The sequence below is a fragment of the Ailuropoda melanoleuca genome, chromosome 5, assembly GCF_002007445.2.
Source record: "Ailuropoda melanoleuca isolate Jingjing chromosome 5, ASM200744v2, whole genome shotgun sequence".
In the NCBI taxonomy this organism is placed as follows: Eukaryota; Metazoa; Chordata; class Mammalia; order Carnivora; family Ursidae; genus Ailuropoda; species Ailuropoda melanoleuca.
This window is the reverse complement of record NC_048222.1, coordinates 128,789,511-128,814,603: the sequence shown is the minus strand read 5'-3', so window position 1 is coordinate 128,814,603 and position 25,093 is coordinate 128,789,511. Positions and strand designations below refer to the sequence as shown.

Below are 25,093 nucleotides of genomic sequence, written 5' to 3'. Positions count from 1 at the left end.
TTATGTAGCCATCTAGTAAAACTATCCCCTGGCACATAAATAAACTATATATTTATACATTACATATTCTGAGATAAAAAAGTAAACTCTTCACATACACATTTTTAAACACTCAGTTTTCATTTCCTTAAAAGAATAAAGACCAACTTTTCATCTTGACTCTACGCTTTTATATTTCTCAGCTTGAACGAAGGTGTATAACTTTTAAGTTATTATCATCAGAGACCTCATTCTTGTGCTAATCAAGATCAAGGTAAATATAAGATCAATAAATTCCCAAATTATGTTTTTGGTTAAAAATTTTAAGTGTCTCCCCCAATAAAGGAATGTCATAGTTGGGCAATAATATAAAGTTAAAACTTTAGAAACCATAAAAATCCATAACATAGGAAATCAAATTCTAATTGAGTAGAAAGCTTTTTCAAGTTGACTAAAACAGAGCATGTGGATCAAACTGAAGTATTGCATTGTAATTGGGGGGAAATAATCCTGACTTTGAACACTTATCTGAGTCTTTTCCCCCAGATCTAATATGTTGTACTCCTCCATTTAGAAACCAAGAAGTGAGTTTCACGACTGTGTTAGAGTATGTAATATAGTGTCCAGCTTCAAGTTAGATCCTCAGGAACCTTCATATCTCATGTGTTCTAGGAGAGATGCTGATGAATCATCTGTGGAAATAATATACCATGAGTAACATAAACATAAGAAGCAATCTGGATAGATAAATATGAAGTTGAAAATCAAATATAATTGCAGCTACATACCCTTTGGATGAGTGATTTCAGTCTTTCTAGGAATTCTTTGGGTGGTGTTTTCTCATAAGAATCACATGAGGGGCATGTCTAGAAATCAATGGAAGAGTAACATTCTCCTTTAAAACATTTTTCCTATTTAATAAAATGTTCAGTTAAAATTTATTTTTTCCCAATTAGAAATATAAATCATGTTCACTGAAAAAAATTCAAGACGTGCATAAAATTGTTTAGGAAAAAACAATGGGAAAAAATCACTTGTAATCCTATCTTCAGAAAAAACCCCTGCAATCTTTTGATGTATATCCTTTCAGTAATGGTTTTTTCTCTGCATTTATGTTTTTTACACTGGATGGTAATTTGCTTTATTTACACTCAACATATCACAAACATTTCCTACATGTTAAATATTCTTCAAAAATATGATATGTAATGATTGCTTTGTATTCCAACATTGGATCAAACTATTACTATTTTTGGACACATAGGTTGTTCTAACTTTTTACTATTGTATGTAATGCTGCAAGAACATTTCTGAATAATTTTTATATGCATCTTTATTTTATTTGATAAATTTCTAGAAGTAGAATTACTAAATTAAAGGAATAAAAATTTTTGTCTTTTGATGTATGTTGTAAAAAAGGTTTACCTCTATTCACGCGGACCATTTTTACTATTATTGAGTATTGTTAAAAATTTTAATTGGAAAGAAGTAGGATTTCCTTAACTTGCATTTATTTGATTATAGGAAGACTGAACAATTTTTCATATGTGTATTGCCTGTTTATATTTCTTTAAAAAAAAGTTCTAGGTTTTTCTTCCTTATCCTTACTCTTTTTGAGAGCAAACACCAGCCCATTGCTTGGTATTCAGCATCTCTAAGTCAGTTTGATTTTGTGGTGACAGCATTTGACTGAAAGGTAGGAGATATAAGTTCTAGTTCCATTCTACCACTTAGTATTTGTGTGTCTTGGGACAAGTCACTTAACCTCTTTAATCTCTTTTTCCCATTTACCAAATGAAGGTGCTTAACTAGATAGTCCTAAGCTCAGTGCCAGCACTGCCATTTCCATGAGTCTTTGCTATTGGGTTGCAAAGACAGGCTCAGCTCCTTTCTTTCCTAGAAAAGTTTTAGTGGGATACTCTTCACATTATAACCTGGCTAAGCAATTAAAGGAAATAAAAGTCATTTGATAATGTCATTAAGATTTCATTTGAATCATATGTGAAATTCCTTGGAGGAGAGAAAACTGATTAAAGAATATTTTGGAGGAATTTATCTTAGGTGTTTATCCACCGGTTTTTATTAATTCTTGAGGTAGTCATGAGAGTATCAGCTTTGCTTATGAGTTGGCATAAGAAGAGATACACAAGAGGGTATATCTATTAGGACCTCCTAAAACCAGGGAGTGTTAAAATTCTCCAGCCAAATAATGAAGTCTATTTAAATGTAGTATTAACTGTATGATTGTATAGGACAATAATATTCTTTTAAGAGAAGAAAGCAAAGTTTGAGGTTTTTCTTAGTCTTTCATAGGCTGTCTCTTTTCTCATACAAAAACTGGGATCTAGGTTCTGTTAATAAGAATACAAGTTATATGTGACCATATAAATGAGAGAAAAATGTTTAACTCCTAAGTCACAGTTGGATTCTCTACCTAGTGAATTCCTCACCTTGGGAAGTTATATTAAATTATTCCAGCTACCAGGGACTTTTAGCAAATTCTGAACAGAATTTCTGGGCACTTTCAAGACTGTGAATTTGGAAGAGGTGACCCCACTTCTCAAAATATGCCATATATGATAACATGTAACTGGAAGGAAGGCACTGGAATCTCTGGTTACAATTGTGTTTGTGTATGTGTTATGTCATGTAAGAGATATAGTTAATAAGTACAATAAGATAGATGACAAATGACAATCTTACTGGTCTGTGTTTCTGTCTTCTGCCTGCATTTGTGGGAGGTAGTTTCCTCTTCAGCTGTTTAGTTAATACACTGATTAGCTGTTCATTGCCTCCTGTATTTGCTGTCTTTATTTGGGCCTTCTGAAAACATGAAAAAGCTGACTGCTCACAATGTCTCTGAAAGAGAAACAATTTGTATATATGTTAACAAAAGTTATTCAGAAAGTAAAAATGACCTTCCCAATCCTCTTTTTCTACTTCTACTATGGTGTATTAGATCTTAGATCACATTTATTTCAGCAGATGGTGAGGAATGAGTTCACACCCCACTTAATCTTTGGACTAAAGAGAAGAAGGCGCCTGCAATGTAAGATTTCACCCCATATTAGGGAAGAGAGAGCACATCCCTGCCTCACAGGCAGGAGGGAGGAGGCTCACTTTCCCACAGCTCTTTATTCCTAATTCCACTTGAAGTTTGGGTGGTAGGCAGGATCTTCGTGTTTTGTGACAGTTGGTTTGGTTTTAGAACAAATTTTCTAAAAGTTACACTGTGACTGGTTGCAGCTTTGGGTGAGATATGTTGTAGTCCAATTAACAGTCTCTTTATAATCTCTTTTATTTTTTATTTTTATTTATTTTTGTTCCTCTCTACAGTGTACATGGGAGCATCTAACAGTGACATGTCTTGAGCAGCATCTAGGTGCACAGTTGACAAATTAAGTAAATGAGTCAAAACCCCAACTTTGGGGAAAGGAAGTGGCTATCTATCTCTGATGGCATATTCCATATCCAAGATTCAGTACACCTATGATGGACTACACATGACTCTTCTAAAATCCTGTTCACACTCTTAGGTCAGTTAGGGTAAGATTCTGCCTGAATCAAGAAGTCAAGGAACAGAATTTGAGACTTGCCCAACAATGGGAGGGAAGAACATTCCGTAGAAATTAAGAGTACTGTCTCAAAGAGTGGAGAAGTGGACAGAACAAGGATCAAAATCTTGTTTCTTGGTTTAGTCAAATAACTAGTGAGTAGTGAATAAGTCAAAAATCTTAAAAATCGAAATAAATATAGAATAGAATTCACTGGAAGAACAAAATTTAAACTGACTTGTTGAAAACACTTTAATGCTGACCTAAGAACTTGTATCTAAGTTTCTTTTTTCTTTCAGCAAATGTGTGTATTTTGCTCTTCAATCCCCAGCCCACCCCACCCTAGTTGCTATACCCTCATTTCACTAATGTGTCTGGAAGTCACTGCCATATAACCAGAAACCTCAATCTCTCTCAGTCCCTACAAGGACAGTCCCATATATAACAAAATTACCTGAGTCTTCTCATGGATAATCAGCTGAAAATAGCATCTGGCCTGCTTTGCATTTTCCAACCCATATGCTTACCCAGTATGAATGTTGATTAATAACATGCATCTTTAAGACACAACCCCATCAGGTTTGCTTTGCATACATAGCCACAAGCCGAGAACGAGCTTATCTGGTTTCCTTATATCAGAACAGCTTGCCTGTCTCATAAGGGCAAGGTAATATCCTTTCCATATGTTTGCCAAAATGCTTATTTAATAGAAACTATTTATAAATGTTAATTATAGCACTTTTTTTTCCTTGAAAACCACATGTTCATGTTTGTTGAAGTTTTTTCTTTTCTCTTCTTTTTGACCACAACCGGCTTAACTTACTGGAAAAAAATAATATTCATATTTAAAGAGGTAAATTTTCCAGCTGAAACTGAAAACACTAACTGCTTCATCCGTGATGATCTGAGAAACCAGCATTTCTCACAGAAGCCCATTTTGCTGAGTTAACATTTACATGTGTATGTTGAAAGAGTTATGTTCCAAAGAAGTATAGGGGCCTTACCAAATGAACTCCATTGATATTGCCAGGAATGGTCAAGATTAGTGATGAAAGATTTTATACCTAAGAAAGCTTTTCTGAAAGCCTCTGAGTGGCATCCAGACACTGAAACCAATATTGACAGGCTGTGCTGTCTCTCCTGACCTTTCTTGTTCACCCATGTCAATAAACAGTGGTGGTTGCTTTGTTCTTTCTGCAAGCAGCAGAGCGGTCCCTGGCGATGTGTGGTCCCGGACAAATAGCTGCTGGATTTGGCTTCCGATGCACATCAAAGGCATCCTCAAAGAGGAAAAGAAGTGGAGGAGCTATCCTGCCAGCTGCCTTAAGGATGTACCGAGAAGGGCGTGAAGAGATTAACCTTGCTTCAGGCAGCCTCGGGTGCCCTGTCACTTATGGGGTTTATAGGAAGAACCCAAATTCAAGCAGAGCACCACCCTCTGGGAGTATAACAATTATTTTCCTTTGCTGTGCCTCGGTGGCAGCAAACTAGGAGGGCAAGACTTTGATTCATTCATCCCTGAACACATGATAACATGAAGAGTTGTGTGTCCTACTTAATATTACAGAATAGAGGGAGAAGTATGGAAGTCAAAAGCAAGAGTAAAACAAAGAGAACAGTCAAGTGCTGCTTTTGCAAGGGAGCACATTTGGCTTTGTTGTTTTGCAATTGAGTATTTGAAAATGTTTACCTCCGTATAGCTTATTTTAACCCCCTCACAGAAAGACCCGGCCACTCACACTAGGAAGTGTTGGGCGAGATTACCTTTGTCCCCCACACATACCAGGTTTATATCAGGGTTTCTCAATAACAACACTACTGACATTTTGGGCTAGATAATTCTTCGTTGTTAGGACTGTACTGTGCATTCTAGAATGTTTAGTAGCATCTCTGGCCTGTAACTACTAGATGCCGATAGAAACCTCTCCCCTACACACAACTGTGACAACCAAAAATTTCTCCAGACAATGTCAGATGTTCTCAGGGGGGTAAAATCATTACCAGTTGAGGACCACTAGTTATGTAATTAGAAAGAAAGAGAATGATGCCTGGAAAGGCCGATTAGGGACTGAAGATAATCACTATGTATAAACATTTACATGCAACATGTAAATGAATTTATTTTCCTTAAACTTTTTAATCTTTTCAAATGGCTTATAGATCCTTCTTTGATGCTAGCTCTGAAAAACTTGATTTAAAGCTACTGTGGCCTTGAACTATTTAAGTTTGCCTGCCAGCATAGCTGAAAGATCTTAGTTACACCATTTCTCACTTGTATCATAACCAGCATTGTTGGATAAGATTGTCAGATAGATACAGTGTCACCGAGACAAAATCATCTCATTATGATGTAAGATAAAAAAAAAAAACCTCTATCTTCAACAAAGCATAGATATTTAACAAAGGAAGCACCCACTGGATCAACTCAAGTTAAAAAATGGGAAATCTTCCTTATTTCTCATTTTGCAAGTTACAGACAGGGCTAGTGCAAAAGGCCTCTAACCACAACAGTTAAACAAAATGCGTGAGATGCTGAAAATGCATGTTTTGATAATCAGGTCATGATTAAGAAATATTCTCACTTATTGGAAAAGTCTTTCCAATAAGCTGAATGTGCTACTTTCATTTTAGATGCTGCTTATTAGAAAAGGACCTAGTAAATGAGAGTGGTTAGGTTCAGAGCTAGAGAGTGAATTTTAGAGAAAAGCAATAGTTGTGACTCATTCACTTTCTAAACTTTTACACATAGTCATTTACGATAATTGTTTTCTCTGCAATGTATCTTTATATGTCTCCCCCTTTGTAGTGTCCTAATTACTGGTAGCACTTTTATAGTAACTCTAATTTATGCAGTTAAAGGTCTGTGACAATGAAAACATTTCCCCAATTGCATTTATCTCCTCAGGGTACCAGACGTGAAGACTAGAGCGAAGTTACTAAGGAAAAGATCAGCACGCAGCACTCTTGAACTATATCCTAGATGTTTTTTTCCTGGGACCTAATGGATTTAAATGGCTTGAGAGATTGGGATGAGTTTGTGAAAATAGTCCTTTTGAAAGACCTCTCCAAAGGCCAAAGACAAGACTCACTGAGGCCAAGGTATATGGGAATTATATTCTACAGAACAGCCCTGATTTTCATTCTACCATTCTTCCATGCCGTGCCTGTAATCTTTTCCTTTGTCTTTCCTTCTCTTTCTTCCTTCCTTTCTTTTCTTTCTTTCTTGTCATGAAAAGGTGAATTCTGCTTCTTCCGGTGTGTGTCTGTATTTCTTAGATAGGTTTGCCAGGGAGGGCTGAATAACTTTCAGGCACAAGGGCTCTTAAAATGTAATTACTTGGTCATTGTTCAGAAACTGATCATAGTATAGTTTTGTTATTCTGTCACAACAATACTACTTGGAAGTACTCTTAGAGATATTTGGAGATAAAAATATATTTTATAAGATATGCAGTGTTTTATGGGTTGGTTTGCTGGTAAATCAATGAATGTTTGACCGAAATAGGAATAACTATTTTACCAACTATTAAACCCCCAAACTCATTGAAATTAAGTATTCCTAAATAATTGTGTTAATGCCTTTCTTAATTGGATTTAAAAACTTGTACCACATATATTTTCACAAATAAATTCAACTGGTCTTACCTTTACATCTTCTGGAGCTGGCAGAGATTCAGGGTCCTAGAGCAAAAGAAAATTAGTTCTGGGTTATTTTTATAAGTCAAAAAGTTCCTTTCATATTAATTGAAGAATATTATTTAAATTTTGTTGTGACAAGTATGGCCTTACCAAGTCATTCACATATTTTTTCAGCTGATCAACAATATTTATAAGTTGACGCATTCTAATCAAGAAGCGATCTTGCTCTTGGAAGCTTGACTTATGAGCCACTGTCCCCAAGAAGATGACCGTCAGGCAGATGACTATCTTCTCCATGTTGCCAGCACTGGATCTCATAAGTGCCAGTAGAGCAAGACCTTGGTCTCAGTTTTCACTGCAGTTTGACTGTGAACAGGTTGGCAGTAAAGCTACCTATTTATTCATCCTTCAGGGAGAGGTAAAGCCCTCCCATTGCAGCCTGGAAATCTTTGTAAAATGGATGAATGTGAGTAACTCTTTTTTCTTTTCCACTGGCTAGGTATACGTGTGCATGTGCTAATGCGTGGGGGCAGGGATTGATGGAGTCAACGAAATGTGCCCCATCTGCATCTTAGACAGGAAAAAGAGAAATGGGTGAATTCCAATTTTCAGCATGAATCAAGAAGTATGCATGGTAAACAGTAGGTACTACAAAACTTCAAAGAAGTAAACAAAAACACTTTGATCTCTCTTTCTCTGCCTCCCCTAGCATCTTACCTGTTCCCCTCTGGCAGTCATAAGGGCACTCCAATAATGAGTAAAGTGGCAGCATGTGCTTTCTTGCAGGACTTATTCTTAGGATAATAACTATGTCTTTTGACTGAGATCATCCAGTATTCCATCAAAAAGGTAGGAGGGGAGCTACATTTTAGAGAAGTTTAAATATCAGGGTTTATTTTTTGAACTAGCGAGAATATTTTAGGATTTTAATGAGGTTAAAGGGTTTAAAGTAGAATTTGCTTACAGTTCTTCCAAGAACATCTTTAAAGAACACTAATCTTGGTTTCTAATATTTTACTTAACAATGTGGTTTTAAAATATATCCTAAATGATTCTAAGAGATTCTGAAGAAATTCATCCCATCTCCCAATCAGGATCTCACTCTACCTTCATACAAACAAACAAACAAACAACCCCTCTAATGTCCATCTCTTCTATATAATGTATCAATTAGATGAATGAAAGGTACTAATACTCATTCCTGTCCAAACCAAAAATTTTTTCAACAGCAAAATCAAAAATACCCATAAATGATTCTTTTTCTTTTGAGGTGGTGTTACTTATTTCTTTTAGACATTAATTCCTCTGGGGATGAGTAACACTATTGTAACTACGACCAGGTAGAGGTTATAAAAGACTCAAAGTCCAGGAGGGGTTTTATCATCTTCCTCTCTGATGTTCTTCTGTCCCTGCCGCTCTACCCATTTGAGAAAGTTAAATTCTAACCAGAAGTAGTTTTGTACCACAGGCAGTTAGGTCTTACAAATTAAACTCGTGATTATAGATTTTACTTATTCATTTATTTTTCACCTATTTTGTTGCAGGCTTACAGCCATACTTTATGCTAGACTGCTATGTAGACAAGATAAATTAGAGTTTTTACTTTCGAAACTTTTACACATAGTCATTTACTATAATTGTTTTCTTTGCATGTACTTGATTTGCTTGACTATAATTTTTTTATCATAGAATATTGATTCAAGGTTATTCAGGTTTGGTCTTACAGAGTAGATAAGAATCCTTACTGTATGATCAGGAGGGCCTCCCTATAATCATTAAATTCTGTAAGGGAGGGTTCTGGATAAACCTATGAAATACTGTGGACAAGGGGGTGCCACTTGGCACCTCAACATTGCCTGCATTGTCTCTGTACATGCTTTTCTTATCTGCCTAAAGAGGCGTGAGTCTCCTTGTAGACACTAACCACAGTGGTTAGGAGATCAATTTCTAAAGCAAAGTGCTTAAGTTCAAATGCAGGCCTTAGCCATTAATAGCATATCTGTTCCCAGGTGTGTTAATGCAAAAGGAAGGTAAATACAGACCTAATCAGAGGATTGCAGTGAGGGTTAAATAGACATTCCAGGTAATAAGGCTGAATACCGCACATGATAAAAATCCCAGAAAGTTTGTGTGTTGATTATGGATAAGGAAGAGCATGGCAGGTCAGTGGTCATCCAAAACACACGGGTACAGCTGTGCTGATTGTAAAAAGGTCAAAAGTCTTTCGTACTGCTTAGAGAGAACCACTCCTCACAGCCCCGGAGCGCCTCACCAACATCCTATGCACCCCAGTCCCTCCCTGATACCTCCCAGCCATCACTACAATCCATCAACCAGTGTGTCCAGGGTCCTGCTTCAGCACTATGACAAGACTTTTGTGAGAATCAGACACCCTGCCTTAAGTGGCATATCAGTTGTAAAGCATTTTGAATATACCGCTGGTGTGGTGGGCTAATCCCTGGAACCCGTGAATATGCTACCTTCACAAGTAACAAAAGGGACTTTGCAGATGTGATTAAATTAAGGGTCTTGAGATGTGAGAGTATCCCAGATTATCCAGGTGTTCCCAATATAGTCATGGGGGTCCTTATGAGAGGAAAGCAGGAGTGTCCGAGTCAGAGAAGATGTGAGAACAGAAGCAGAGGTTGGAGTGATAGGGACCAGAAACCAGGGAATACAGGCAGCTTCTAAATGCTGGGAAAGGCAAGGAACAAATTCTCCCCTGGAGCCTCCAGGAGTGCAGGCCTGCCAACACCTTGATTTTAGCCCCTTAAAGTTCATTTTAGACTTCTGACCTCCAGAACTCTGAAATAATAAATTTGTGTTGTTTTAAGCCATTGATTCTGTGGTAATTTGTTACAGCAGCATGAGAAAACTATTACCCCACGTATGGAGTTTTTACTCTTGGAAAAAAGGTGGGAAAGAGCAGAGGGGGTAATGAGAGAACCCATAAAGTCTGGAATTTTGTTTGTTGGGTTTTTGGGGGATGCACATAGAGGGGACAAGAAATGGTGGAGAAGAGGGAAGTAAGATTAGTGCTGGCTGCCACGAGGTGTGGGATGATAAGGATGATAAGAATAAAAATGTATAATGACAATTTTTCAGGAAGTTTGGTGCATATTGTTACAAGTTCTCCCTAGCACCAAGAAGGCTTTGCTCAGGCTTGACAGTATGTTTCAAAGTTATGGAGCCAAATTTGCATTTCACTTGAATTTATCCCTAGTTGAGATGGAATTTAGGGTGAGAGTAAGGAAGCTCAGATTTAATTAAGTTATATGTTATGTGCTTCAAGATAATCTTATTGCTACCTTTATGGCATCATTCCATTGGGTCTCAATGGCTTTAAGGTACAATCACTTTTATAATCTAGATTTAGTCAGTCCTGCTGTAATGCTTGTGTTGAAAATGAGCATTTATTCCATTGATTAAATATACCAGGGAACAGTTTGGGTATTACAAGAATTTTGTGTTTGCCTACCTGTGATTTCATCTACAAGAAATGCTAAGTGAATGCAGGAAACTGCCTGCAGCTGAACTGAGCCGTATAGGAATGCACAGAATGCGTGCATGCCTCAAACATCCTCTGGCTGCCTCCGTTCACCAGGTGTATGATGAGCCATACTTGTCCACATCTGATGTTACAGGGTCTGTCCTCGAAAACCTTCTGTTGCCATTTCTCGATAGCTCGCAGGCTGCCACATTCACCTGCATGTGCAAACCTCCGGTCTTTTTCTAGGTAAAGTGCCATATTTATAGTAGTCTTTATGTATTTCTTAACTATTTAACATGTAAAACTGCTGTATTGTTTTATTAGGTTCCTATCGTCTTTTTTAAGTGTCTCTGACAACATGTTTTGAGTACTGGGCCCCTCATCTCATTTTCCCCATAAGCTCTGTGGTTGTTATTGTGCAATATTGTATAGTACAATGATTTTTAGGAAAGTATGTGTCACATTAAAAGCAGAACTGACTGTATTTTGTCTGGAAGTGGCCACATTTAAGCCTCAACAGCGACTAGTTCTATCCAGGTAAAGACCAAGACTAGGAGGGAGGGTTTATTCTTGAGGAGGGAGGAAAAAAGGGAGATGGTGGAGGGAGGGAGAGAGAATGGAAAACAAACTATTTCTTATTTTTACACGTGGCCCAACTGAGCTTGGGTATTTTAAAACCTTGGTGCCATTCCTCCCATGGCCTTTCCCCGTCAGCACAGGGGAGTCTATCTTGGCCTTTGTGCACTCCCAGGAACCACTGTCAATGTGTTTCAGAGGTCCAGGAGCCTCCTGAAATCATTTGCAAAATTTTGTGTTCATGTTTGTGGTAAGAGGAAAACCTTAAACATTCCATCTGCTCATTGGCAACTGCTGTTTATTTTCCAGGCTCCCAAGACCTCTTTGAAGGGCAGAGTGGTCCATACCTCTTCTGCATATATGCACCATTGTGTGTAAGTGTGGCAGCTTCAGACCTTGTATCCGGGAGAAGCTGAGGGGCAGCAGTCTGGCTGGAAGGGATACTCATGTAGCAAGCACACTGCTTTTATTTAGCTTTCACGTTTATTTGGTACCTTGCAGTGAGGTAGTGGGTTCTGCTAGATGCATTCTTTCCAGGAATGTAACTCAGGTCATCACCATGAAAGCACAGAGCTCTAGTCACCTACAAAGGGGATTTGTGGACATATTTTAAGAATTTTCTTTAATGGACTATGCTTAGAGACTACCTGGTCTGTGTAGGAATGAAGCCTGGGAACCAAAGGAAGGCTTCCAGCCAGGGAGAACAGGCTGAGGGTGAGAGGAATAAAAGAAAGGAGGAGCTGAAGTCTAAAAATGAATGCTGCTAGTTCATGGTTTTGCATGGGGAAAGCTGTGCTGGAAACTATTTGGCCCAAGGCTCCTGTCCTATCTTCCTTGTGATCGCCATCTGTCAAATATTTCGTTTCTGTTTTCATTTGCTCTGTCCCCTCATGGGTAGAATTAGATGTTTTGTATGGTGATCTCTGAGAAGAGAGGCCTCCACTGTTTCGAATAATATTAAGTTATTATAATATGTAGAGCTGCTACAAAGTAAAGGTATTCAGACAGATGGCTGGTCTCTAGGTAACTATGACCTCCATCAGTGAGGCTAGAGATCAGGTGTCCTTCATTCCATCAACCAAATTCCACCCCAACCCCACATCAGGAGATATGACTAGCTCCACCAGCTTCGCCTAGAATCCTTATCTATGGTCAAAGAAACACCATTCTCTCCTTCCCTAGAGTGATAAGTAGCTATAAACATCTGTCTTGGCCCTGCAGCGCCTAATGCACAGTCATAAAAATTAAAAAATGTGATGTTCGTCTTTGCCGCGTCTTCTTCCTTGGATGTCTACTGAGCCCTTGTTAATTACCTGAATAGGAACCTCCCCTAGCTTCCTACCAAGGGGCAACATCAGGATCTCAGAGAGAGGAGTCTGCAGACTGAATGCAGGCCTCATTCTGGACAGTTATTTCTGTTTCTAGGAATAAGGATCATTTTTGGAAAATTACTAGTTTTCATCTTCTTTTTTAAGATTGATTGATTTGAGAGAGAGAGAGTGCCAGTAGGGCACAGGGGGCCACAGAAGGAGAGGGAGAGATAGAATCCCAAGCAGACTCCCTGCTGAGCTGGAGCCTCATGCAGGGCTCGATTTCATGACCTGAGGGGAGATCAAGAGTTGGATGTTCAACTGGCTGGGCCACACAGGCACTGCACTACTTTTCATCTTTTATTTACAAAAGTAATATACCTGTGTCATAAAACAAAGAATTCAAAATACATATAATTGTATGAAGTAAAAAGCAAAATATAAAATTACTTACTTTTCTTCCCTAATTTTCACTCCTGGGGTACTCTTGAGAGTTTACTATGTATCATTCTAGACTCTTTTCCCTTGTACATAGAATATCAAAGAATAGATATAGATATACGGAGATGGAATAAAATAGAGTTATATATGGAGAAGAGATATATGGAAATAAAGAGAGATAGAGCTGCAGATACAGAAAAATGCATTTTTAATACAAATTTAATCTTACTATGCATATTCTAATTTTTTTTTTTTACTTGACAATATGTCAGTGACAGCAATCCATACAGTATTCATATACAGGGCTATGTCATTTAAATAGTTGGATTAATATTTCATTGTATGACTGTATACCGTAATTTATTCATTCATAGCCCTATTTATAGATATTTATATTCTTTCCAATTTGTATCTCCTACAAACAATGCTGCAATGAACACTCTTAAACATCTATATCTTTAAGCGTATGTGAAATATAACCTTTTAAGATACATATACTACTTTTCATTTCCCAATGGAAAGATTATATCCTTTTAATAATTTGGTAGAAACTACCAAATTGCCCTCCAACATGTCATATATACATATTTACACTCTCACCAACAACTGAATTTCCTTTGCTCCTCCACTCTCAAACACTTCGTTGCTTAGACAGCAACATGATATGTTGTCATTGGTTTATCTTTCCTTGATCAATAGTTAAGTTTGGCTCATTTTCGTATCTTTATTGTCGGCTTATTTCTCTTCTGTGAACAGCCTTGTTCATATTCTTTGCCATCTACTTATTTGTAAGGCTCTTTTTCTATTATATATATTTCCATTTCATATGAAGATATGTTAAACATATTACTATTATTCCCTTTATGTCATCTTTGCCATATAAGAAATTTTGAGTTTTTATGTTATTATATCTGAGAATCTCATGTTTCATGTCATGAATTCCTGTTTAATATCAAAAATGTCTTACTTTCTGTAATGGTAAATGGTAGTAATGACTTTAGTGTTCATCTTGCTTAATTATTTTTTATTTGTAATTATTATGTTCTTTCTTGAGTAATTCTAATTCTGGGGCATCACTATGAATTCAGGAGTGTTTTTAAATCAATTTGCATTTAATTCATCATATGACTATATGCTTTTTTGAAAAATAATGCATATATGGTTGAAGATGATTTAACCAATTTCTAAACAATACCCCATGCATTGATGGATTCTTGGGCCCTCTGAACACCACTGTTTTAGAACAAAGATTAGATACAAGCCCTTTACCTAATATGTCATTTGCAAATATCTTTTCCCATTCAGTAGGTTGCCTTTTAATTTTGTTGACTATTTCCTTTCCTGTGCAGAAGGTTTTTATCTTGATGAAGTCCCAATAGTTCATTTTTGCTTTTGTTTCCCTTGCTTTGGAGACACATCTAGCAAGAAGTTGTTGTGGCCAAGGTCGAAGAGGTGGCTGCCTGTGTTCTCCTCTAGGATTTTGATGGATTCCTGTCTCATAGTTAGGTATTTCATCCATTTTGAGTTTATCTTTGTGTATGGTATAAAAAATGGTCCAGGTTCATTCTTCTACCTATGGCTGTCCAATTTTCCCAGCACCATTTATTGAAGAGACTCTCCTTTTTCCGTTGGATATTCTTTCTTGCTTTGTTGAAGATTAGTTGACCATAGAGTTGAAGATCCATTTCTGGGTTCTCTGTTCTGTTCCATTGATCTATGTGTCTGTTTTTATGCCAGTACCATACTATCTTGGTGATTATAGCTTTGTAATAGAGCTTGAAGTCTGGAATTGTGATGCCACCAGCTTTGGTTTTCTTTTTCAACATTTCCTCTGCTATTCAGAGTCTTTTCTGGTTCCATACAAATTTTAGGATTATAAAAGATGTGGTGTATATATACAATGGAATATTACTCAGCCATCAGAAAGGATGAATACTTACCATTTACATCAATGTGGATGAAACTGGAGGGTATTATGCTGAGTGAGACAAGTCAATCAGAGAAAGACAATTATCATATGGTTTCACTCACATGTGGAATATAAGAAACAGGGCAGAGGACCATAGGGGTAGGAAGAAAAAACTGAATGGGAAGTCATCAGAGAGGGAGAAAAGCCATGAGAGACTCTTAACTATTGGAAACAAACTGAAGGTTGGTGGAGGGGAGGTGGGTGAGGGGATGGGGTAAATGAATGATGGACGTTAAGGAGAGCATATGATGTGATGAGCACTGGGTGTTATACGCAACTGATAAATTATTGAACACTACATCTGAAACTAATGACGTACTATAAGTTGGCTAATTAAATTTAAATAAAAAAGAACAGAGACTAGACATAATATATAATTATTTTGTACATATAAATCCAATCTTAAACCACACTCAGGGGGATAAGGTACTGAAGAATCCTGAAAAGACATTTGAGCCATCAAAAATCAGTATTTTTCATTGCCATTTTAGTGATGAATTAAAGGTTTTATTACTTCAGTCTTTAAATATTTATTGTCCGTGTACAGTGTGCGTAAATGAGAGTGACTGATTAGCAAGGTGGAGGACAGGAAAACAGACTCTCTGAGATTTGCTCAAAGACTCAGGGCTCAAAGTCTCAAAGAAATCAGCCTTTAAATTGATAAATAGTCACACCAGAGACTTTTCTGCTGCTAATAAGGGGGGCAGGGGTAGTTCCTGCTGGGAAAAGATCTTGGACCAATAAAAAAATAGTAATATTAATAATTATTAGAACACTTATAGGGGTGCCTGGGTGGCTCAGTTGGTTAAGCCCTTGATTCAATTGGTTTGACTCTTGATTTCAGCTCAGGTCATGATCTCTGGGTCATGAAATCTGGTCACGTTGGACTCTGCACTCAGCACAGAATCTGCCTGTCCTTCTTCTTCCACTCCTCCCCCCGCCTTGCACTCTCTTTCTCTCAAATAAATAGGTAAAAATAAAATCTTTTTAAAAAAGAAATAAAAAAAGAACAAAACTTATATAGCTAAGTGCTTTACAGACATTATTGCATTTAAAGCAACAATGTGAGAAGTAAGTACTCTGATTATCCCTCCTTACAGACAAGGAAACCAAGGCACAAAAAAGTAAAACATTGAATGATTGGATGAACTGCCTGTAGAGCCTGACCCAATATCATTGGGTTATAACAGAACAGTCTGTGCAGTTCATGATACTCCATGAAAGGATTGGACCCCAAAGGTGATGCGTCTGACACATGGATTTGGGGTAAGGTGGGGTGAGGAGTACTTTTGCAAAATTATTCTTGGTGGTATCCAGAATGTAAATGTATATCTTGTCTGGGTTAATTAAATAATCAGCTTCCAATCTGGGTTGTAATATCCAGTTGCCTCTCTTTTATGTATTTAACCAGTGACAACCTGGTCCAGGGTAAGACTTGACAATAATTTTCTGATGTTTTATATCCATAAAAGAAGAAATAAAAACATGAATAAACTCCTACAGCCATTTGGGCCTTGAATAGCATAGACAAAATCAATCAGAAAATCAGCTATCTTGACAATTTAATGACAAAAATGTAACTAAGTTATTTACATGTATTTCATCAATTATCATTCATTTTCCATGTTATTTAAGCCTTTTCATGGTAGAGAGCATTAGAACACTCACCTTTTGCTCCAGTTAGCCCCCAGAATTTTAAAATAGATACAGAGGGGGAAGTCAGTACAGAACAAAAGAAACATAAAGAGAGTTAACTAAAATTAAGTCTTTATGATATGAAGAGATGGATAGTTCAGTGTTTGTGGATATCTATAGTTAAGTCATCACAGGTCATCACAGGTCATGCCAGTGCATTTAGCAAAAGTCTGTTACTTCTGCCACCTGTATATGCATCAGCTGGTGACTTTAAGGGCATGACAGGGATGTAGGACTGTCTGGCCCTTGACTTGATTTTTACCTAGCTTTTAGAACCACTGCTCTGATCATTGCTGCTGTGTTTAGAGAATAATTTCTGATTGAATTGGTATTCAGATCATCATTTAGAATGGAGACCTTAGAAATGTAAGAATTAAGGCAGTTGAGGAAGATCAACAGTGATCATTGAGAATGATGACCCCAGATGACCACAACCCAAATGAGCCACAGAGTTCAGGAAATCTCTGAGTGTCCACCTCCCTCTGCTTTTGACTCTGCCTCACCTTCTCTCTGGATCTCTCTATTCTTCCTTTCTCTCTTGTTTCTCACTCCAGATTTCTTCTCTTTTCTTCTCTTTCCCCAGCTTTATTTGCTTTCATCCCAATTTGTGTCTTGTTCAATCCTCATACCATGAAACCAACATATATTTTAATTATAATTGTTTTATTAAACAAAGCTTCTAATTTCTAAGTATTTATTTAAAGTAAGATGACTTGAGTGCTATATTCTCTTTTAGGAGCAAAAAAAGCTTTTTTTATGACCTTTGGTATTTGATCTTTGTTGGGTTTTTTTCCCTCTCTCTCATTAGTCAATGATATTTTTACAAGAAAACAACATTCTTTGCCTTTTCCTGATCTTTGAAAATATAAGTCATGGAAAGCTGTAAAAAGGCAATATCTGCTTAGTATCTGAGGAAAAGATAATTTGGGAATATCATATGTTTTCTTTCTGAATCTCTAAGGAGCTATTTTATTTTTGAAAGAGCTCTCTTACCTGTGTTAATTTTTCCCTGTGTTCAAAGCTCTCTGAGCGCCACAGTCATGGACCTCTGTGGAAACCTCCACACTGTTAGTTCCTACTCTGCACATAACACACCCCAAACCTGAGACACACACACACAGAGACACACACGCATGCACAAATACACATCCAGAAGGTACCACCAGAGAGAAAACACTTTCATGTGAGTATTTCTATTTTATTTCCTTCATCTACTAAGTTTAATGCAGATAATCTAGGAAGAGAAAGTTGGTTGGTAGGTTTATATTTCCCATATAATATTGCATATCATAATTGGTGTACAATAATAGTTTATTAAATTCCATTTATTATTGGTTGGAGGCTTCCTGGGGCAGAGTTCAAGGAGGGTTTTAAGAAAAAGACATTAGATTAAAAAGTCCTTGATAACTGAAAGCTATATGTGGAATATATATATGTTTAATGCTCTGGAAGCATTAGACAACATCTGGGGGGGAGATCATAAGGCGACTTGGTTGAGATGGAAGGACAGTCTCAGACACATGCAACAGATTAAGGGAGTGTTGAGACCAAACTAGAGGAAGGTGAGAAATGTACACTGAAAGTGTGTTCTGCGTACATACCTGGTGCACATACCAGGCATTAATATGTGCCACAAATGAGGTGACATTTCAGTAAGGTAAAATGTGACACTGTTTGGAGTAATTGACTGACACACATCTGTAGAAGTTTTGGGAGACTCATTGTCTTATTACGTTAACAAAGTGATATTGCTGCCCTGACAGGGCTCGTTGGAGAGGCTGCCTTGCAAGTGAAGGGGAGGGAAGCTGGACAGCATTTTGTGCCCGTCCACCCCTGCTTTCATCAGAGAAAATCCTCTTTTATCTGTTTCACACATGGGGTCCTGTGTAAGATCTAGTTTTAAAAAAAGGTTTACCCTTTAGGGAAAAAAAAAAGTTTTAAAGTGACTGATTGAGCTTCCTATTTACCGAGCCCAGGGTAGTGGAACTTCTGCCCATGCCCGGGTGTTCTGCCTTGGGTGAGGAATCCACACCACGGCCCATAGAGGGTTTGGCAAGCCCACTTTTGCTCCGTGGCCTATGGGTTGCTGATAGATCATTACAGTTAACGTTTATTGGGTGCATATTCTGTGCCAGGCATTATTCTCAGTTTTGTACATATTCTACCTTTTAGTATTCTTGGACAATACATTCATGTGTTAATATATCATAAACCAGGCTGCCTCTTACAATCAATGGCAACTTAGAGTCAATGAAGTACAATAAACCACCTAATCCTCACCTTTGCGAGGCAACTATTATTATCATTCACTGTAGAGATGAGAGAACAGGGTCTGGGGAACTTGTCCAAGGCCACGCCTGTAAGTGCTAATGTGATGTCTGCTGCTCAAACACATTGGCAAGGTGGTAAGAGGCCCAGGATGATTCCTGTTAATGCTGGGAACAGACAATTCGACATGGGAACCAGTGGCATTCTATGAAGTTATGCGTCACCTGCGAGGAAAAGGAAGCCTGAGACTCACAATTCTCTGTATTTCTGTAAACTCTGCCCTCTGTCACTAATCTTATTCACAGTAAAAATCATCAGTCTTTTAATGAGAAAGATGACAAGGAAGTTTTTGTCTTTAAAGGATATATATTAAGGCCATTAAAACTTATCCTTGCACATAGCAGGGACCCATTAGCAGGGATCCTCATGGATCATACTTTTAAAATGTCACAGTGGTGGCTGCCACATGTTAAATTTATTTGCTAAATAGGCATTGGGGAATATTGTGGTTAGAGCTTTGACAATCTCAGTTGATTTCTGAACAGATTTACAAGATGTAAAATAATTTTCCTGACTACTCGAGAAATAGGAAAGGCCTTTAGGCAAAGGGGGATCATCTATAATTGTTCACTATAAGCTCACTGGAATAAAGGTGAAGAGAATTAAAATGAATCGCTCTGATCAGGTACAGAACGTCTTAATTGTTAGAAAGATGAATAAGAACAAGACCCACGGGGAGCTCGGTATACTTCTGCTTTGTGTGTGCATGAGGTGGGGAAAATACACGGTTTCCCTGTCACCTAGTGAGAGCAAATGGGCAAATGACGTGAATTTAGCATACGTCACCTAGGAGGCCTGTGGCTTAGGAACATGCTGAGTCAATTTGCTACTTGTGAATTTACATCACCTTGATGGTGGACTTCCCCAAAAGTGGAATTCTAAGCAACCTCACATCCCTACCTGGGGAGAGCAGAGATTTCCTTTTTCCTCTCTCTGACAGTCCAAATAGTGAGGTGGATTTAGACCAGGCCTTATTCCCTCCACCCACATTTTCCTTTACATAACAACAGAAAAAGATTTTTCCTACAGCTTAGTCACTGGCAGATTAAATAGCATTCTGAAAATTAGGAGGCAAAGTGACAAAACTGCTTTCAAGGAATTTGTTTTTCATGTCTAAGTTGATGAGTCTTGAATTCATTATTCAGCACTTACCATAAACATGTACCAACCCAAAAGATAAAATAAGTTGCTACTTAAAATAATAAATAGGAAGCATTACGTCATCAGAAAACACTCATGGAGCCTGTGTGTACTTGGTATTTCTTGAGATGCTATCAGGTCACTGCTTTGTGAAGACACACGGCAAACCTTAATGACACGCGTGCTTGAGAAAATGAAAGCACGTTGGCCTTTATGTGTGAAAATGACACTAAATGTGATCAGACAAATGTGCGCTCGAGGTTTGTTTTTCAGTCGCACTGAGGTTTTTTTTCCCATAATTTCTGTTCACATTTACTGCTGGTGACCCGTGTCATGATTTTAAGATGATTAGCAAGAGTTAGAAGTATCATCTTTGCTCACAAAATGTTTTTTGTCTTCGAGATTTTCACAGGAATTAAAACCATGAGCAAGTGCTTCACATCATGCTATGAATCTTCGGTAAAAATAATCTGGACTTATGTGAATTTGGGGACAGGCTAGTAACACACACGTTAAGACATTGGTAAGATATGGAAGTCATAACAATATTAGTTACATTTGGATTAATCTGATAAAATCAGGCAAATTAGTATGGAATACGAATTTCAGCCATTTAACATGCTGGTGAGATGCCTTCCTTAGGCTTAGCATTAGAATTCATCTTGATGATATTGGGTTAAATTCCTTGGTCATTTTTTCCCATTTTTAGGCAGTGCCTCAGATAACTGCCACCTGCCACAGTGTAAAGACACCATATGACTATCTTGCTTGAAGCTTTCTTTCCAGGGTCCGGCACAATGTCTGGCACAGAAAGGTACTTAATAAATATTTGTTGCTTGTCTGCATGAATGATTGATTTATTGAATGATTGAAAGACTTCATTAACTGATTATTGGCATGTACAAGAAATGTAATTGGATACCAATCACCTGCTCAACCCTGATTCTTACAAATAAAATGAGACTTAGGCACCAAAATGAAAGAGAACAAACCTTAGTCTTTTAACCTAAGCATCAAGAAAGCAGATAACTCAGGTTCTAGAAAATAGATAGTGACTTCCCCGCAGTTATAGCCACCCAAAAAAGCCTGCAGGTGTACCCTAGATAAGACAGTTTCCGCTCGTGAAACAGAAGCACTCGTTAATTAACGTAGAAGCGGTCACTTGAACAGAAAGCTAGGCAAATGCCTTGAGCCGTTAAAAAAAAATTTCCTTCAGAAAAGCATTTCTTTTGATGATAACTTTTTAAAAATAATTTATGTAGTTTCTTTTTCAGTAGCCGTGCTCGATCTGTATCGTGCAGCATTATTAGCGTTTGTTAACAACAGAAGTGGTAAGGAAATTACTCACCACAATTGTTAGATTGGGTTATTAGAGGCAAGGAGGGAAGAGTGGCCTTCATGAGTACTCAGTTCAGATTGCTGCAGTCAGCAGAGGTGTGGGCCACAGTGGGGGAGGATGTGAGAATGGAGGAGGGAATTGGCTTGCCTCAGTTTCTGGTGAAGCATTAAAATTTGTAATGCAAGCCACCTAGCTTGCAAGAACAATTGGTTTCCTCTGTTCTAGAAAAGAAGTGTTGCTGGGGAATACATTCAGATGAGGAATAAACACGGCTCTAAACTTTTTTTGAGTTTGAATTTCATGAAAGCCTCACTTACAGAAGTAAGGTGATGGCTCAGAAAAGCAGTATATATACTAATTTTTAATTTTTAAGATTGGAAAATTAGATTATATCAGTCATTTCTCAAGAATGGTTTGGTGCCATGGCTTAGGTCTCCAGTGACAAATTTGCATGTTCCATGCGCTTTGGTCCCTGTGTGTCTGCGCATAATGAAGACATCTTTGTTTATTTAAAAATCATTCATTCAACATTTATTTGTTGAACAGCAGCTAGTCACACTTTCTCTATTTTTTCTGTGCGTGAAAAAATGGAATGGTCTTTAACTGTGCTTTATTGCACCCAACTAGCAAATGTTTTAGCAGGATTTTTGTGAAAATGAAAAACAACAACAACAACAACAACTCCCTCTCTGTGCAAAAGAATTATTTTTGAAAGTGCCCCTGCCTCTGAGAGGAGGAAGCCCTACGTCCTGGTTGAGGGGAGTGTATTCTGGATTTCAGCCCCTAGCTGGGCACCATTTTGCAGTGCACAAAAAGTATACCTATATGTGGAATCTAGTCTTAGGTGCAGCCTTACAAAAACAGTTTGGGTTTTGTCCACTTTTGGGTGATTTGGACCAAGTATAGGGAGAGTTCCTTCAGTCTATGTTAGACAAAGAATGTGTATACCAAAGACTCTGGTCTCAATTGTTCATCTCCCAAATGAGGGAGTTGGACTAGATTCCTTTGTCTTCCCCTAAAAAAATACGTCTTTTGGTTATACAGTAGGGAGGTCAAGAGCATGGGCTTTGGGGCCAGACTACTTGAGTTTGAATTCTGGCTCTATGTATGATTTAAGAGCAATTTCATCTCGGAGAATCTCTCTGACCCTCAGTTTCTTTATTTTAAAACAGAGATGATCGTACCTAGTACCTAGTTCATAGAGTTATTATGAGAATTAAATGTGATATGGCATGCAAAGCACTCAATACAATATCTGGAATAAGTATTCAATAATCATTATACATGACAACGATTATGATGATGACCATGTGATTCCATATCTCAAGAAAACCAAGGGCAGCGAATCCCGTCTTTTGCCTAAGGGAGTTCTTGCATCAGTAATCTCATTAATACTCAATAGTTTATCCACATTTTCTACTCAGCCAATTATAACACCTTCTGGGTCACTTATCTACAATAAATATGGACATTCATTTCATAGGCCTTGATAAGTTTACTGCCATCTATCACCTAATACTATTGTAATACTCCTTTAGATACTATCTTTGCTATCTTTCTAGGGGAAAGTCAACTAGCACGCAATTTTGCCTGCACCAAATAATTGGTGTTTGGACTGACGCCTCTTCATACTCCCGAAAGCAGCCTCTAAAGATTCTCAAGAATAAACCCTCAAGCAGATGAGTTCCTGAAGCCCCTGAGAACCATAATGTATCAGTTAGCCATTGCTGTGTAACCAACATCCCCAAAACATAGTGGCTAAAAACAATGACCATTTATTATTTCTTGTAAGCTGTGGGATAGCTTAATAGCTCTGCTGATCTGGGGTAGACTTAACTGATCTTGGCTGGGCTCACTCAGGTGTTTGCAGTCAGTAGCAGACTGGCCTTGGCCTGGACACTAGGTTCTCCTTACATGGCTCCCGTGTCTCTCCAGCCTAGGCACATTTTGATGGTGGTGGCAGGGCTCCAAAAAAGAAAGTGGAAATAACGAATCTTTTTTTAAAGTCTTTCCTTGGCTCAAGTTTACTACTATCTCATTAGACAAAGTAAATAACATGGCCAAGCCCAAAGTCAGCATGGAAAGTTACCACCAAAGGATACGGATAGAGGGAGGCATGAAAAACTGAGGTCACAACTACAGTCTACCTCACACAGTAAATATTACTTTGAAAGATTTCTAGCTTATAATTTTATCTTATAAAATTATCTAGTAGCCAGCTTCATTGTTTTAATATTCAGTCATATATATATATATGGATATATATATGGTTGTTTCTTGCTTTATTCACAAGAAATGTCTTGAAAAGCATTACAAAATCCAGAAATAAATTGCTGGTTTCTAATTAAATAATAAAATCATGTCTGAAGCATTCTGTTTTGTTTTCTACTTCCCTGCATAGCTTAGTCAGGATCTTCAGAGAATTAGTCATCTCAAAAATATAATTGTCACCACCCAGTGCAGCTTAAAGACTTTCCTGTACCCCAAACATTGTTTTATGGAGGACCCCTAAAAGCCCCATGTGCACTTTAAAGAACAGAAATTTGCATGCTAAAGATTGAGCAAAGTCTTGATCAAGTTCTCTTCATGAACTTCCTCTAATATGTTCTTTTAGAAATCAGTTAGCAAAATCCCTCTAAAGAAGATAAAAAAAAATAAGGGAGGGTGAATTTATCCCTGCTAAGGTAAAACTGAAGCATTGACTTATACAGTTAAGTCATACGCTAGGGGATGCCACCTAAAACAGTATGAAGACTGGGCTTCTCCTTTTCATAACAATTAGGTGTCCTGGCTGCATAGAAGCCAACTCAGAGAAGGGAGATAGCACCCATCAAAGAGCTGGTTCGACGTGGCTTGCAAAATCCTAGTTATCAAAACCTTCAAGTCCTCCAAAGTGTAAGTTGTCTATTAGAATTCTCATTTGGACCTTCACTTTAGGATCTGCAAAAACACTATTGAAATTGTCAAATATACCTCCTAATTTAGTTTATATCTCCATATTCTGTCATAGCAACACAAGGGCTCAGACCCTTAAGAAAACCTTGACATATTTGAAGACACCATGTGGTCTGCTCTCCTCTAAATTATTAACCAAGCCAGTTTAATATTTTCTCGTAGGACCTAGTTTCCAACAATATCATCATTTTGTTCTCTGTTTTTCTCTAGACCTTGCAGCCCTTTGTCACATCTGCTCTTAAATATGGTGACTGTGCTGCCCAGAGTATGATAAATTGGGACAGTTCCCAGGTTCTACACCTTGTGTATCCCCTCCCACCACCACCACCACACCACACACACATTATAACGACAGGTGGCTAGGAAATGACTCAGGAGGTAGAGTGTGCAGGAACAAGAGGAGATTTCCAGCACACATGTAGAAAAACACTTGAAGGTTTCATATATAAATGTACGCCATCAATAAATTCATCCTTCCTTACCACAACAGTTAGTAGCAGAGTCCTTCCATTTTTCCACGGACTCTGTAAGATAAAAGTAACTAATTAAGATTCCTATCTCCTTCCAAGTATACCTTTATTTATTTTTTTAAATTTTTTTAAAAAGATTTTATTTATTTATTTGACAGAGATAGAGACAGCCAGCGAGAGAGGGAACACAAGCAGGGGGAGAGGGAGA

At 37.7% G+C, this 25,093-nt stretch overlaps 1 protein-coding gene across 1 annotated transcript; it reads right to left on the bottom strand.

The window, feature by feature from the left end:
* Positions 1-258: 258 nt before the first annotated feature.
* IL21 (interleukin 21) lies at positions 259-7,518 on the bottom strand. Its single transcript, XM_002923817.3, has 5 exons — positions 7,323-7,518; positions 7,179-7,214; positions 2,683-2,838; positions 768-845; positions 259-671 (listed from the first exon to the last, which is right to left on the bottom strand). Exons 1-5 carry the CDS (start codon positions 7,488-7,490, stop codon positions 648-650), a joined length of 462 nt encoding a protein of 153 aa, XP_002923863.1. The 5' UTR covers positions 7,491-7,518; the 3' UTR covers positions 259-647.
* Between the last annotated feature and the right edge of the window lie 17,575 nt (positions 7,519-25,093).

Coding starts and splice junctions, on each gene's coding strand:
- IL21 (XM_002923817.3), bottom strand. CDS start 7,490: ATGAGATCCAGTGCTGGCAACATGGAGAAGATAGTCATCTGCCTGACG. Junction 2,839..7,178: donor CAGCTCCAGAAGATGTAAAG/GTAAGACCAGTT, acceptor TTTCTCTTTCAG/AGACATTGTGAGCAGTCAGC. Junction 672..767: donor TGAAATCACTCATCCAAAGG/GTATGTAGCTGC, acceptor TTATTTCCACAG/ATGATTCATCAGCATCTCTC.